Source organism: Jaculus jaculus, chromosome 6 (genome assembly GCF_020740685.1).
Source record: "Jaculus jaculus isolate mJacJac1 chromosome 6, mJacJac1.mat.Y.cur, whole genome shotgun sequence".
NCBI lineage: Eukaryota > Metazoa > Chordata > Mammalia > Rodentia > Dipodidae > Jaculus > Jaculus jaculus.
This window is the reverse complement of record NC_059107.1, coordinates 153,834,484-153,849,317: the sequence shown is the minus strand read 5'-3', so window position 1 is coordinate 153,849,317 and position 14,834 is coordinate 153,834,484. Positions and strand designations below refer to the sequence as shown.

The window sequence follows — 14,834 nt, the reverse complement described above, 5'->3', positions numbered from 1 at the left end:
GAGCCATCGTGCTGTGCATTTGCCTGGCATTGTGGGCGGCATGGCTAATTCTGCATTGCAGCTGCTCTGTCTTTTCCTTGGGGGGGGGGGGTGCTGAGGCCTTGGGGGGGGGCAGGGCACAAAGAGCCTCTGTGGCCCATGAATGGAGCAGCTCCCCAGAGTGGCTGTGTGGGAGCAAATCCACTTGCTCAGTGTCTCTGCCGCCATGAGCATCCAGCATTCTCCTCCCTCCCTCCTGAGCTGCCAGCCCCGGTCCACAAGCTCATCTGGATCATGTACCCTGGCTTGGTGGGATTAGTCTGCAGAGAACTCTTAGCTCCTGTAAGACCCCCTGTGGGGCCATCTGCCCACTCATCTGTCAGAAAGACTTGTTCTAATGACCCTCCACCCCTTTTTGCTATTGCTGACAGTTGTCTCAAACATCTGGCTCCATGGCACGCCCTCCATGTATGACCATGTATCCTTGGCTTTTATCGGGCTGCAGTTCCTAGAGTATGGGTTTTCTCAAACCGGGAACAGAGCTCGATTGTTTGGGCCTCCTGGGATGCCCTGGCCTTCTATTGTGCCTGCACCCGAGGCCGCCTGACGTTCACACAGGACACCAGAAAGAGCTCCTGTTTTCTTTGGTAATACCCAAGCCCACAGGTTGCCAACACGTTTTTGCTTCAGGAGCTTCCTGGTCCCTTGTGAAGAGATGAGTTAGAGAAAAGCTGAGTGTACAGGAAGAAGTAAGTGTGGAGACGGAGGAGGCAGCCAGCCTCTCTCGCTCACATCTGCACTCAGCTGCTCTTGCAAATGCAGGCCAGGGCTCCTCCTGAGTTAGATGTGCAGAGAGCTGGTCCCAGACACCAAGTGGCTTTTCCCTGGCTATCCTGAGGCCTGAGTGTTCCCTGCAGGGTCCCATGCCTTCATCTACCCTTCACAGTCAGGGCTGCCGGTGGTGTGGAGCTGGGGCACAGGGTCTGAGTCCCCTAGTTTCTTCTGGCCTGGGAGTCAGTTTCCCGGGAAGATGACGCTGGGTTGCTGCAGCTGAGCCCCTGTCTCCTGGGTGCTCTCAGGAGGAGGAGGGTCCTCCGGTGTGTGTGGAGGGAAAGGACCTCATGAGAAAAAGGAGCAGGAAATTGCTGTGGAGAACTAACTGGTCATAAGGCAGTGTGTGTTTCTTGAAGACGTGGGGGAAAGACAGGTAGATATGTATATTATAAACTCACGTCAGCCCGTGGCTCTCTACGGCTGGGTATCACTAACCCTAATCAGCCAGTGAGGCGGCCTCCTTGGCCCAGGCTCATTGTACAGATTGAGAAGTGCTGGGATATCTTGTTCTTGCTGGGATATCTGACTCCAGGGGTCTGAATTTTAACTTGGACAAGTTAGTCTTGGAGTAGGATTTTTTTTTTCTTTACTTATTTATTTTTTAATTAAAGGTTTTTAACATTAAAGGTGTTGTAGTCCGGTTAATATTGCTGGTAGCAGTCACCCAACCAAGAGCAGCTTGTGGGAAAAAGAAGTTTATTTTGGCTTATAGGCTTGAGGGAAAGCTCCATGATGGCAGGGGAAAATGATGGCATGAGCAGAGGGTTTACATCACCCCCTGGCCAACTTAAGGTGGACAATAGCAATAGGAGAGTGTGCCAAACATTGGCATGGGAAACTGGCTATAATAACACCCATAAGCTTGACCCCAACAATACACTGCCTCCAGGAGGTGTTAATTCCCAAATCTCCATCAGTTGGGAACCTTGCATTCAGAGCACCTAAGTTTATGGGGGACACTTGAATCAAACCTCCACAGGTGTCAACCTGATTTGCCCTCCCTGTAGAAGGCTCTCAGGGGACAGAAACATGGTCTTCACCTTTCTGACAGATTTACACAAAAATGTTTATAGAAGGCTCCAGGATAGGAGCCAGCATTCAGTGATCTGCTAGTTCATGAATCTGGTTCATTTAGCCACACGGTGAGTTTTCGCAGTGTAGCAGGGTCTGAGCTTAACTCTCTCTGAGTCCTTCGGTGTGGAATGACTTGTGCTTCTCCACAGTCTTCTCCTTCGTGTGTCTCTCACAATGACAGACACATTTCTTATTGTCCTGGGGTCTGAGTTTTGTAACTGGTCTTCTGTCTGCTTTGCCATGGACCTCGTGTGCTTGTCGGCATGCAGAGCTGGCAGCAGGAGCCGAGGGGCTGCCGGTGCCCCACAGCCGCAGCAGGAGGCGTCGGGCGGGACACCAGGGACTGCTTTTATGTGAGGTTGAGTTGGGGACTGTGGAAATACCAGGTATTTGACCACCAGGCTTGAACACTACTGATAATCAGGCTTGCTCGCTCACTCCTCGCTGCTCTTTCTTTAGACCTATTCTGGCCTGTTCTGTGTGGTCATCAATCCTTACAAGAACCTGCCCATCTACTCGGAAGAGATCGTGGAAATGTACAAGGGCAAGAAGAGGCATGAGATGCCACCCCACATCTATGCCATCACAGACACTGCCTACCGGAGTATGATGCAGGGTGAGTACTGGGGGGCAGGAAGGCATCCATGCGGGCTGGCCTTCCCACGGGCAGCTTCACCTGCGGTGGCAGCTTCACCTGCGGTGGCAGCGACCTCTTTGCAGGTGCTGATTCACATCTGCTGCCCCATTGTTCTAGTAGCCGATGATGGGCCAGTACCTTGTGGAAGCCTATATGGCACCATGCAATCCGGAGACATGATGGAATATTCTAGAAGAAGCTTCAAGGACTACACTTACTAATTGTTTTCCCAGCTTTTCATTCTTTTGAAGAGTGCCTGCATTAGTACCTTTCAATCTTTTCTAGGCACTTCTACCGGTTATTTCCTTTTCTCCATGTTTTCCCTCCCCTCAGATGGTGATTCGTTAAAGTGTGTTCTCTTTTTACAAGCAAGTACCTTTAGCTGCTGAGCCATCTCCCCAGAACGCTTTTCTGTTTTTAAAGACAGATGTGAAGTCTCCCCTGGCCTCTGCCTCCCTCTGCTTGCCCGTGTTCTCAGGTCCATCTCAGTAAGGGGTCTTTAGAGGAACCTCCTCACCTCCTGGCAACACCCCTCCTCTCCCCTCCAGCAGCCACCTGGTCAGAACATTTTTCAGGTCCCCATTACTTACGTATGCTCAATTCTCCTTAACTCTCTCTCATGCTCAACTCCCCCTCCTGGCTGAAAGCCTTTCCTTATGCAGTTCCCATCTGTTTGGCTGGCTCATGCTCTGGGCTCTACCTGTGGGTGCTCCTCTGGGGTCATCCTCAGTTCCTGGCCTTTCCCTACATGATGGCCTCACTCAGGGGAGTGATTTTCTTTGTCTGGCTAAGGCTCTTTCCCCAGTCATCACCAGCTACTCCCTTCTCCCGTATTGCCATTCCTCCAGGCCTGGACTCTCGGGCCCATCACACTTCCTTCTCCCTCACAGATGCATGTGTCACTTGTGTCCTGCTTTATGTGGGTGCTAGAGAATTGAATTAGGGCTGGCAGGCTCTCCTCAGCGCCCCGCCCCTTTTTTGGTCTTTCAAGGTAGTGTCTCGCGCTAGCCCAGGCCGTCCTGGGATTCGCTATGGAGTCTCAGAGTGGCCTTGATCTCATGCCGATCCTCCTACCTCTGCCTCCTGAGTGCTGGGATTAAAGGCGTGCACCACCACGCCCAGCTCCCCTCCCCCACCCTGTTTTTTGAGGTAGGGACTCATTCCAGCCCTTGCTGAACTCCTCTTGCAGCCCAGGCTGTCCTGGAACACGTGATCTTCCTGCCTCAACCTCCCTAATGCGGGGATTACAGCTGTGAACCACCGCCCCTGGCTTTCGCCAACTCAGTGTAGATTTTTCTCTCATTTAACTCTCTGACCCTATTCTCCTGTTTCTGCCCTCAGAGTCCTGGCCTTAGTTTTGCCTATGCCTTTTTTTCTGTGTGCTCGTAACCTTTATGTTGATAGCTCTTCACCCTCACTGCTCTACCAGCTGACTACCTTTCTAGAGCTCAGATCTTTTTTTTTTCCCCCTCAATTTTTTTTTCCTCTTTTTATTTTTTTTTTAATTTTTATTAACATTTTCCATGATTATAAAATATATCCCATGGTAATTCCCTCCCCCCCACATCCCCTCAATTTTTATTAACATCTTCCATGATTATAAAAAATATCCCGTGGTAATGCCCTCCCTCCCCTCACTTTCCCCTTTGAAATTCCATTCTCCATCATATCCCCTCCCCCTCTCAGTCTCTCTTTTATTTTGATGTCATGATCTTTTCCTCCTCTTATGGTGGTCTTGTGTAGGTAGTGTCAGGCACTGTGAGGTCATGGATATTCAGGCCATTTCATGTCTGGAGGGAGCACGTTGTAAGGAGTCCTAGCCTTCCTTTGGCTCTTACATTCTTTCCATCCACTGTTCCGCAATGGACCCTGAGCCTTGGAAGGTGTGATTGAGATGTTACTCAGTACTCCAGTCACTTCTTTCCAGCACCGTGATACCTTCTGAGTCGTCCTCAAATCTCGATAGGTCATGAAAAGGCTCTCCACTGCCCCAAAGGCAGCACCAATACTCAGCAGCATTCAGAGTCCTTAACGTCCGCCTGGGCAGTGGTGGGTGAACGTGGTTAGCAGCTTCGTCCAGGGTCAGGGTTGAAAGAGCAGCACGGAGACACAGAGCTGTGCGGGCCGTGCTGTGGAGGAGCAGCCTCACTGCCAGGCTTTTTAATTGTGCAGGATGGCCCAGCTTGGCCTGGTCTTCGCTGATGTTCACATCTATCAGAATTTCTGTGGAAGCCAGCCCTCTGGTTTTAGAGGATGTCTGTTTGAAAGTGCTAATGAGATCAGTCTGGTGGGAGAACATTCTGTGAGATTCCACAAAAGTCTGAGTCTGTGTCTCGAGAGGTTCTGAGTCACTCCCCCCCCCCCCTTTGCTGGCGCGGTGCAAAGGAGTGCAGTTGGGGTCTTCCCGAGATTGAAACTGCTGACGAGGCCATGTTCCCGTCCCTGGATCCATGGTTCAAGCCACTGCAGCCAATGGTTTGCTTTCCCTTCGGGCTGCTACACAGCACAGTGTGGTGAGGGGAGGCATTGGAGTGGGACTTTCAGATACTTATTCTTCACAGCCTGTGAGACTCACTCTTTTCCCAAGACTGTTACCAGTTTTTATGCAATAAAAGAATTTTGAGTGAGGGTTTCCCAAACTCCCATAATTAGAAGTAATTAGGAGAGAATGCATCAGAAAAGGGGGGTTGGAGAGATCGCTCAGTGGTTAAGGTGCTTACCTGTGAAAACCACGGACCTAAGTTTGATTCTCCAGTTCCCATGTAAAGCCAGATTCACAAAGTGGCACATGCATCTGGAGTTGTTTGCAGCAGCTAGAGGCCCTGGTATACCCATTCTTTCTCTCTTTGTCTCTTTCTCCTTGTAAATAAATAAGTAAAATAAATAAAAATGTTTTTTAAAAAAGAAGAAAGAAAATGGACATGGAGCTTCCATGGAAAGCGAGGTCTTGTCTACAACAGCATGTCCTCAGTAGGAACAAAGGCTGCCCCAGACTGAGGGCAGTTGACGGGTGCTTTCGTCTTGTACAGAGCTGGTGGGGAAGCTGGCTTAGCATGGGGACCTAAAGTCCTGTGTGCACACGCACCTACGTGTGCATAAGCCTGTACTAGCATGCTCGCCTCGCTCCCTTTAAATCTGTGCGTGTGAGTGTGTTTGCATGTGCATCTGGAGGCTAGAGGACAATGTTCAGTGTCATCTAGGAATGCTGCCCCTTCCTTTGAGACACGGTCTCATAGGCCTGGAGTCCTTGAGTCCTCCAATCAAGCTGGACTGACACGTCAGTAAGCCCCAAGGGTTCTCTGTTTATGCCCTCCCCAGCACAAGGCTTCCAGGTGCACACTACCATGACCCGCGTTTTCCTGTAGGTACGAGGGTTGACCTCACTCAAGTCATCCTGCGTGTGAGGCAAGCACTCTGCCCACTGAACTCCCCGGTCCCCCGTATGCTGTCTGTTGAGTGGCCTGTGCAGATACAGAGTCCATGGATTTTCTCTCACCGTCAGTCTGAAAGGCTCCCTCCCCGCCTTCAGCTTTGTGTTGGGCTTGGAGCTCTTCAGGGCCCGTGCAGACCCAGTGTGAACTTGTCTGAGCTGTGGAAGGCCTGCCTGCTCACAGGGGACCCACAGAGCCACTGGGCGCTGTTCTTGGGTCGGGAGGAAGTAAGTGACGGAAGCTGCCCATGTTGTGAAGACCTGCTTCACTAGCTAGAAGTGGCTTTGGTCCTTGCCCTAAGTTCAGTGTCATATGTGGAACCTGTGTCTGCTGGCTTGTGAAGTTTGTTTTGGGGTGAAGTCTTAGCTCATGCTGTCCCCTGGCTTGGGGCGGGGGGGGGGGGCAAGTTTGCTGTGTTACTTAGATCTTAAAAGGCACAGCCAGATGGTTCCTCTTTTGCTTTTTGTTCAAGAACTAGACAAAGATTTCCTTCCTGAACTGATTGTGGCTTATGACATATGAACATTTATTCTGCCAAATAGGGTAGTTAGTTGGTGGCTTTGTCTGGGAACTTTGATGAGGCAAGCTCTCTGGCCCCTCCCAGGGACCTTCCTCTGTATTTCACCCCTTCAGTGCTGGGCACAGCTCTGGTGTCTGCCTGTTGTCCTACTGATATTATTAACAGGCCCCCACCCTCTTTGATTACCACGGCATCCTGGTTTGGATGAGAAATTATATTCCGCTTTACCTATTTGTAGGGCTAAGCCAGGCTTTCATAAACCTGGTCTCTTTTATTCTCTGTACTTTTGACAACAAAAAGTGTCCCCGGACATTGCCATTAGCTAGCTTGTTCTCTGGTGGACCAAAAAAAAAAAAAAAAAAAGCTTCACAGACTGATTTTACTCTTGACTGTCAGTTCTAATCAATGAGTAGTGGCTGCTTAGATGTCTTGTCAAAGAGTTGAGACTGAATGTCAGAGAATGCTGGTGTGGATCAGCGCTGTCTGTCGGGCACAGGGTGGGCATGGCAGTGTATAGACCATGCAGACAGACCGTGCACTCAGAAGTGCCATGTACTCAGGTGATAGAATGCTATAATGGGGCGGGGGGTGGGGTGGGGCTGGAGAGATAGCTCAGTGGTTAAAGATTCTTGAAGTGGCTGGAGGCCCTGGTGTGCCCACCTCCCCCTCCTTGCACATAAAGAAAGTATTTGGGCTGGAGAGATGGATTAGAGGTTCAAGGTACTTGCTCGCAGAGCCTTCCAGCCAGGGTTTCATTCCCCAGTACCCACGTAAAGCCACATGCACACAGTGGTGCACGTGTCTGGGGTTTATTCTGGCGTGCCGAAACCTCTCCCTCTCTCTCCCTTCCTCCTTCCACCTCCCTCCTTCTGCAAATAAATAAGATTTAAATTGCGAAGAAGCTTAGCCCATTATCCTGCTGCTGAAGGCCCTGGCAGTTCAAGTGGAGGGATGAGACCTGTTTGCAGACAGACTTGGGGCTGTGGCCACAGACCTGGACATGCTGCTGCTGCCCTGGTGCCACAGCCGCCGCGGCGGGCACTGTTGATGGGAGCCGGCTGCTGAGGCCCAGGCGGTAGGGCAAGGCTCAGGAGGGTCGGCCCTGCAGAAAACTTGGCAGGTCCGTGTCAAGAGGTGGTTGTGGTGCAATCCAAACATGCCTGAGCATCTCCGTGTGTTGTTTTATTCCCCAGCCATGGGCTTAATGAAAGCTGTGCTGGCGTGGCCAGCACACCCCCTGAACTCTGGCTCTCCATTTGGTTCTTCTACTGCCATGGGATCATCCTTCGGGTTCTGGGTTTGTGAGGCCAAGAGTGAGAGTCTGAACTTGTATCGCTGCCCTTGCTGGGTGTATACTAACATCTTGGGGTGAGGCATAGGGGACTGCCTGCTGGTGAGGTCCAGACAGCGGCATCTTGTGGTATGTAAAAGGGGAGTGCACTTCTGGCCTTTCCTGAGGCTAGACCTTTCCTTTTAAGGATGACTGTGTCCATCTGGCTAGAGGGAGAATTTTGCTTGAGTCCAGTTATCTGCCCCTGCAGGTAGAAAGGGCATCTTCTGTGTTCATTAGCTTTATGCCAAGTCTGGTTCACTCATAGTGACTCTGGTATGTTAATGGGCTCCCGGCATTTCTGGAGGAGGCTACAGCAGAGTTGCCTTTCGTTATGGGCCTGAACCTCCTGAGGGGGGGGCTCAACCCTTTGCTCCGAACTCTCCGCCTCACCCTTCCCCTGCCCCAATGCAGAAGCTTCCCCACAGGCGGTTGGTCACTGCAGTTGCTCCGGTACCCAGCAGGTGACCACATTCCCCTTGGTGGCTGACTGACCTTGCTGGGTAAACAGTGACAGTGGACTTTGTGTGTCACCTTCCCATCTGAGTATGGTCCCTGCGGCTCACAGATGAAGGAAGGCGGGCGTTCAGGAGTGTTCACTGACCCCTGGGAAGTGGGCTTGCCTGCTTCCCATGGCTGCCGCCACCTCTTACCTGCTCTGGCTGGTGGTGGAAGAAATTCTCCCCAGCCCAGCTATTAGGTGGGGATGGCTGGGAGAGGTCCCCCTACCCGCTTCCCACCTCCGCCCTGCCAGTGGAGCCATCTGCTTCAAGCTGCTGCTGAGGAGAAGGTCAGGGAAGCGCTTCAGGGACGTGCGAGCAGCCGTGAGCGGCCGCCGTGGAACTGGAGCGGCAGAAGCCACAGATGCGATGACTGCCCTTGAGGAGGAATGTGCCCGCCCGGCGGCCTGAGCTCGGCCAGCCTTTACACACAAAGGCCTTGCTGTCTGCTTGGCGGTCTAGAGCGAGCCCTGGGAGACTGCTCTGAGGAGGGCCTGCTCTGTGCCTGTGTGGCCTACGTGGCCGCTGCCCTGGGCTAGGTGACTGAGTGTCTCCCAGGTGTTGAGCACTGCAGTGTGTGCACAGACCCTGCTCTCAGAGCACGTGGCTGTCTGGTACCTTGAGGTACCAAGTGCACCAACTTCTTGACAACAGTGAGGATGCCACAAAGAGGCCGAGTGCCCTGCTGAGCTTTGAGGTGCTTGGGTAGGGGTGGGGATTAGAAAACCACACAGCACTTGCAGGCCTCAACTAACGGGGCCTGTTGGGCCCCCCACCCTGAGTTTTAGGGGTGCTGTGGGAAAGACCATGAACCTCAGGCTGGGTGGAGTAGGACTCTGGCTTTGTCATTGCTGCCTGGCTCAGCTAGGCTCTACCTTGGCTGGGACCTGTCCGTGCGCCATGGTGGAGCCTTTGTTTTCTGTCCGCCTCTGGCGGAACACAGCTGAAAGGTGGAGGCCAAAGAGTTTGGGAGAGGCTGGAGGGAAGTGCCTGGCCTGTGGCAGGAACCTGGGGAAGGGGAAGTAGGAGACTGACATGGTGCCCATGGAACCTTCCCACCATTCAAGCCGAGAGTAGGTTCTCCCTCTAGGTGCGCTTTCAGTCTCCATAGACACCTGTGAGAATTCAGGTCCTTGGTGGTCACGGGCACCTTCAACTTGTCACATCTAGTCCTGCAGCAGTGAAGCCTTGGCTAACGTGGCAAGTGTCACTTTGCTCCAGAGTCTGTCTTATACTGCCGGGGCCCGGTAGAGGCACTGAGACATGGCAGGCCCCTAGCTACATCCTGGCACCCTGGCTTAGAACCAAATACTGTTCTGTCTTCTACTAAGGAGGAAAGCCTGCCTCTTAGGGGAGCTGCCAGGTTATAATGTGGCCAAGCCATTGGCCCCACACCTTTCTAGAAGTCGTGGTGGGTGGGTTCTTTTCCTCCTCTCCTCTCTTCTTTATTTTGTGCTGGGGATTGAACTGGAGGTGTTGGGCTGGTGCTGTGCCCTGGAGCCTGCATCCCTAGCGCCGTTAGTCCTTGCCGGTGACTCGGCTCTACACTTTTGTTTTCAGTTCAGCCCAGCAGAACCCCCCTTTGCCATGTGGGAAACCCTAAACCAGACATGCCTTTAATCCCAGCACTCAGGAGGACAGGTTGGAGAATCTCTGTGAGTTCGAGGTCAGTCTTAGGACTAGAAGAGTGAGTTCCAAGTTAGCCTGGGCTAGCCGGGCGTGGTGGCGCACGCCTTTAATCCCAGCACTCGGGAGGCAGAGGTAGGAGGATCACCATGAGTTCGAGGCCACCCTGAGACTCCATAGTGAATTCCAGGTCAGCCTGGGCTACAGTGAGACCCTACCTCGAAAAATCAAAAAAAAAAAACAAAAACAAAAAACATACCAAGTTAGCCTGGGCTAGAATGAGACCCTACCTTGAAAAATAAAAAAAAAAAATTAAAATTCAAAACAAAACAAAAAACAGCCGGGCGTGGTATTGCACGCCTTTAATCCCAGCACTCGGGAGGCAGAGGCAGGAGGAATCGCTGTGAGTTCGAGGCCACCCTGAGACTACATAGTGAATTCCAGGTCTGCCTGAGTTAGAGTGAAACTCCACCTTGTAAACAAAAACAACAACAAAAAGCAAAGGGCCTTCTTGGAACTGGCTCTTTGGGAGTAGTTGAAAACTTGAGCCCTCCCCCCCAAACAAACAAACAACTGACAGACAGCAGAGCTCCATACAATCCCGGCCCAGCACTGTAGCCCTTTGTCCTCCCTCAGGTCCCAGCTCAGACTCCTGCAGAGCTGCAGCTGGTCCGCCAGCTCTAGACGCCTCTGCACTCTACCTGGGAAGAAAAGGGGCTTTTTTCCTTTTTCCACCACCTTTAGACGAGAACAGAAATACTTCCCTGGAGCCAGAGAGAGGCAAACAAGCTGATAGTCTAACAGGAAGGTATGGAGTTCTCTAGTTTTGTCCTGGCGTGTTAGTCTGGGGTTGGCTAAGACCTGAGGACCCCAGATGCAGAGGGACAAAGCTGAAGGGAGCTCAGGGAGCCGTCCTGGGCTTTGTGACTCTCTATGGTCGTCTTGTTTCCCACCTGAGAGGCCTTGGGACTACGCTCTTGGGGGACGCTGTTTGCCCTCATGCCCAGGAACTGTCCACCTTCTAGAGTGGACACTGCTGACCACCTCAAGTAAGTGTGGCTCACCTCAGCCGAGGAGAATCGAGTGGTTCTCTTGCAGGTCCTTGTGGTTGAACCAGGGTCGTTCTGAGCATTGCTTGGCCATGCGTGTCAGCTGCCCGTGCCTGTCCTGCTGTCCTTCCATGCTCTTCTCCCTCTGCTCCCTCTGGGGAGCTCAGCCCTTAGCAAAACCGGCCTGTGGCTTCTAGCCTGTGTCCCAAGGCCTTGCAGCTTCCTGGTAGCATTTACCTGTGAGCCCTGAGAGCCCACCTGGCTTTTGGATTTCCCTCCAGCTGGACAGACCTGTTGGAGCGCCTTGGCAAACCTAGTCGAGAACTTTCTCTCCCCCACCCTGCTTCAGGAAAGGTAGATGGTGGGCAGCTTACCTGAGTGTTTTGGTTTCTTTGTTGTCTCGCTCACCCTCCACACAGTGACCGTCAAGACTGATCCCTCCCTGCTTCTAGTCACCCGGGGACCCGATGGGAGGGACTGTCTGGCTTCTGCCTTGTGTACCTGGGCCTCCTAGGCAGGGTCATGCCCAGGGCTTCCCGACGAGCACGGGCTGTGGGCAGAGGCCTCAGGCCAAGTCCAGCCACCTCTGGCTTAGTGTGCCGCTGAGTAAGCACCTTCCTTGGCTTAGGCCTACCTGTGTGCCCTGGACCACATTGTGTGCTCGGGGGCCCCTGGGCAGGGGCCTCCTTCTTAAGGGGCTGACTGATGGGCAGGCAGGCTGCCAGGAGGCAGCCCATCTATAACCTGGCAATGGGAAACAGTATTTTGTACCAGTTTTTCTCACTTTTTTGTTTTCCCAAGTGTGTGCTACCCAAGCTGTGGTTGGGCTGGCTGTGGAGAGGGGGGCAGGACAGCTGACAGGACCACTTCCCCTCGTGGGGGTGTCAGTGGCTTTGTCTGTAGCAGGCAGGACCCAGCACGTAAGGTGCTCCTGCCAGGCGGAGGTTTGGGTAGGAGCTCAGAGCCCAGGCCTGGGTGACGCCACGGCTTTGTTCACATCACTGGGTTCCTTTAGACCTGGGGCCTGGCTCTAGACTTCTCCGAGGACTTCTCAGCCCCCATTGTGAGCTGGGGTCCTACAGTGTATGCTTTGCAAAGTCCTTTGCCCTTCGGCTTACCAAGACCCGGGGGCTGTCCATTCTAGTGGCTCTGTGTCCACCCAGGGTGACCCAGTGCAGTCTTCAGTGGGGCTTTGCTGTGGAATTTTTTTTTTCTCAAAGCGTAACAGGTCGTAGGGTAATTTGGGGCCATTTATGCTGGATCCTCCCGATGGCCCCAGTGGCGTGGGTTTTTCCTACTCTGAAGCTACCCTTTGCTGGCCTGTCTGACCACACTCACTTCTCAGCTTCCTGAGTGCCTGGTGCACCTGGAGATGGGGTTCCCCCCAGGTAGGGTGCTTTTCCAGCTGTGGCCATGAAAGTTCTTCCATAGGAACCTCTGGGAGGCATTCTCTTAGCCTGGCCATGAGTCAGCCCCTAGTGCAGATAGTGAACGGCCCCGCTCCCTTCCCCTTGTACTTCCTGCCTGGCTGATGTCACCACGGTATAAGCCTCATGGCCTTTTATGGACAAGTATCAGCCATAGCTCCTGTCACAGTAGCTCCTGTCACAGAGGCCGTCAGTGACAAGACCCCCAGGTGTTTGTAACACCTGCAGCCAGGCTCCTCACCTCCTACCTGAGGCAGCCTTAAAAGTTGGTTGGAAACACTTGTCCATTTTGGGTGGCCACACCAGCTGTGTGACCTCATTGCTTGGGTTCAACCTCAGGCTTTCTTAAAGGAGGGTTCAAAGTCAAGTCTGGAGGAAGTGGCCTGGCTGCTGAGTGTGTAGCTCATGAATGTTTTTCCTGTGGCTCTGGAAGGGCTCGGTGGGGAGCTTGTTGATGCAGAGCATGGGAGCTGCTCAGGACAGCATCCTGAGTGGGCCCCAAGCATGCACTTCCTTTAGGCTTCAGAGTAGACCCTGATGACTGCCAGAGGCTGAGGCGGCAGGCATCGTGTGGGAGATGCCGAGCCGAAGTGTAGCTTGAGGAGCAGGGTCAGCGACTCCCTCCTTAGCTGCTCTGAGTGTGTCACACTGCTTTAAGGAGTCCTCTCCAGCACCTGCTGCTCCCTGTCAGGTCTGGCCAGTGCTGCCAACCTGGCTCAGAGCCTGTGTCCCAGAATTGGGCTCTGCGGGTGACCATGTGCTCCCCAGACCCAGGTGGAGGGAGGAAGGACATTACATTTTAGTTAGACCTTCTGTTCACACAGGTCCAAGTAAGGACTTAAGCCAAAACTAATGGATTGGCCTGGACTCTTGAGTGTCAGTGTCCTCTGCAGCAACAGTGTGGACCAAGGCTGATGGCACGGGTGCCAAGGAGGGTCCCTGCCAGAATGTGCAGGATGGCGCGTGGCACAATGAATCGGGTCAGGCCAAGAGCCCAGTGTTTGCTGAAATTCTACTCATGCCATTATCCGGAAGGGGTGCTTCTCAGCAACAGATCTCACACTGCTGTAGAAAAGTCACCCAGCACAGGCCCTCCCTCCTGCCTTCTCTTCCCGGGGCCAGGGGAGGGTCTCATTTGGCCACCCAAAAGGCTGTGGGCTGAAGCTTACAGAAAGCCTGAGTCACTCCAGGCTGGTGGCTGGAGTGCTGGGGCCCAGAGGTGAGGGCACGAGGGCTGCTTGTCAGGTTTCCTTCCTGAAAGATGTGCCCGGCAGAGCTTGTGGCGAAGCAAGTGTGGATGATGGTAACTGACTCCAGGAATGGTGGGGAAAGGGCAGGCGTGGGGCGGGCTCGCTGGGGAGGGATGTGGGCCCAGGTTCCTTGGTGAGTTTGGCTCAGAGGTTTCAGCATTTGGAGCATGTGCTCGCCCTGGCGTGTGTGTACGTTTGGAGTGTGTTCCTGGCCTGGCGTGTGTGTATAAGCTTGGGTATTCATGTGCCTTGGGTCTGTGTATGTCAGTGTGCCACTGTGTGCACCCCCACATGTATACCCTTCACACACCTGTGCACACGCCCTTGTTCACTGTGGCATATGAGTGTGTGTTCCCGTGTGCTTCTGTGTACACTTGCCTTCGTGTATGTATCTGTGGAGATGGGACTGTGGTTCCAGTTGCCTGTGTGTCATGGCTTTCCTGTACATGTGTGCGTGTGTGCACGCCCTCCACAGTGCACACCCTCCAGAGAGTGCTGTCGGCTCTGCTTCCTGACTCCTCCTCACACAGTTTGAGGAATTCCAGCCATCCTGAGGACTGGGCTTGGGCAGCCCTGGGAAACGGTTCCTTCTGGAAGGGATGGGGAATGTTGCCTTTTATGGTCGTGGCGGCCGTTGCTGCACACGCTTGCCAGCACGCGCAGGTACATTCTTGCCTGCTTGTGGAGCGGTGACTGAACATGCCCGCAGCCGCAGCTGGAGCGACCACAGGGAGCTGGCTGCCTGGGGGAGGGCAGGGCCTGCCTGGGATGACAGAAGTGTTGCCCCAGCCCTTATCGACTGCCACATAGCTGTGTGTGTGTGGGGGGGGGGGCGGGGATGAAAGCTCCTCTGTCTTCCCGCTGTCCCATCCCCGGGCCCCTCCTGCCCTTTCCCATTCTCCTGCCTGGCTCATTGATACTGCTGAGCTCTGCCTGCGGCCTTGCCCAGGGGCCTTGAAGGACTCTCATTTGGGGACAGGGCGGTTGGGGGACAAGGAGGAAGAAGGTTATCTTCCTAGGGCCTCTTCCTGGAGTGGTTCCCACATCTGAGCAGGGGTGGGTGTATTTGTGAGTGGCAGTGACCCGGCCCACCCCCCCCTCACTTTGTGGCTGTTTCTTCTGCAGTTTTTCTTCCCTTAGTGTAGGGCCCGTTCTGGCCATAAATCTACTGTAGACA

General features: G+C 53.5%; 1 protein-coding gene across 2 annotated transcripts in view; it reads left to right on the top strand.

Moving 5' to 3' along the window:
• Window positions 1–14,834, top strand: part of Myh9 (myosin heavy chain 9) — a 93,528-nt gene that overhangs the window by 37,838 nt on the left and 40,856 nt on the right. For both annotated transcript variants that reach the window (XM_004650270.3, XM_045153102.1), the window contains exon 3: window positions 2,347–2,503. In XM_004650270.3, coding sequence (XP_004650327.1) covers window positions 2,347–2,503 — 157 coding nt within the window. The remainder of the gene's footprint in view (window positions 1–2,346; window positions 2,504–14,834) is intronic.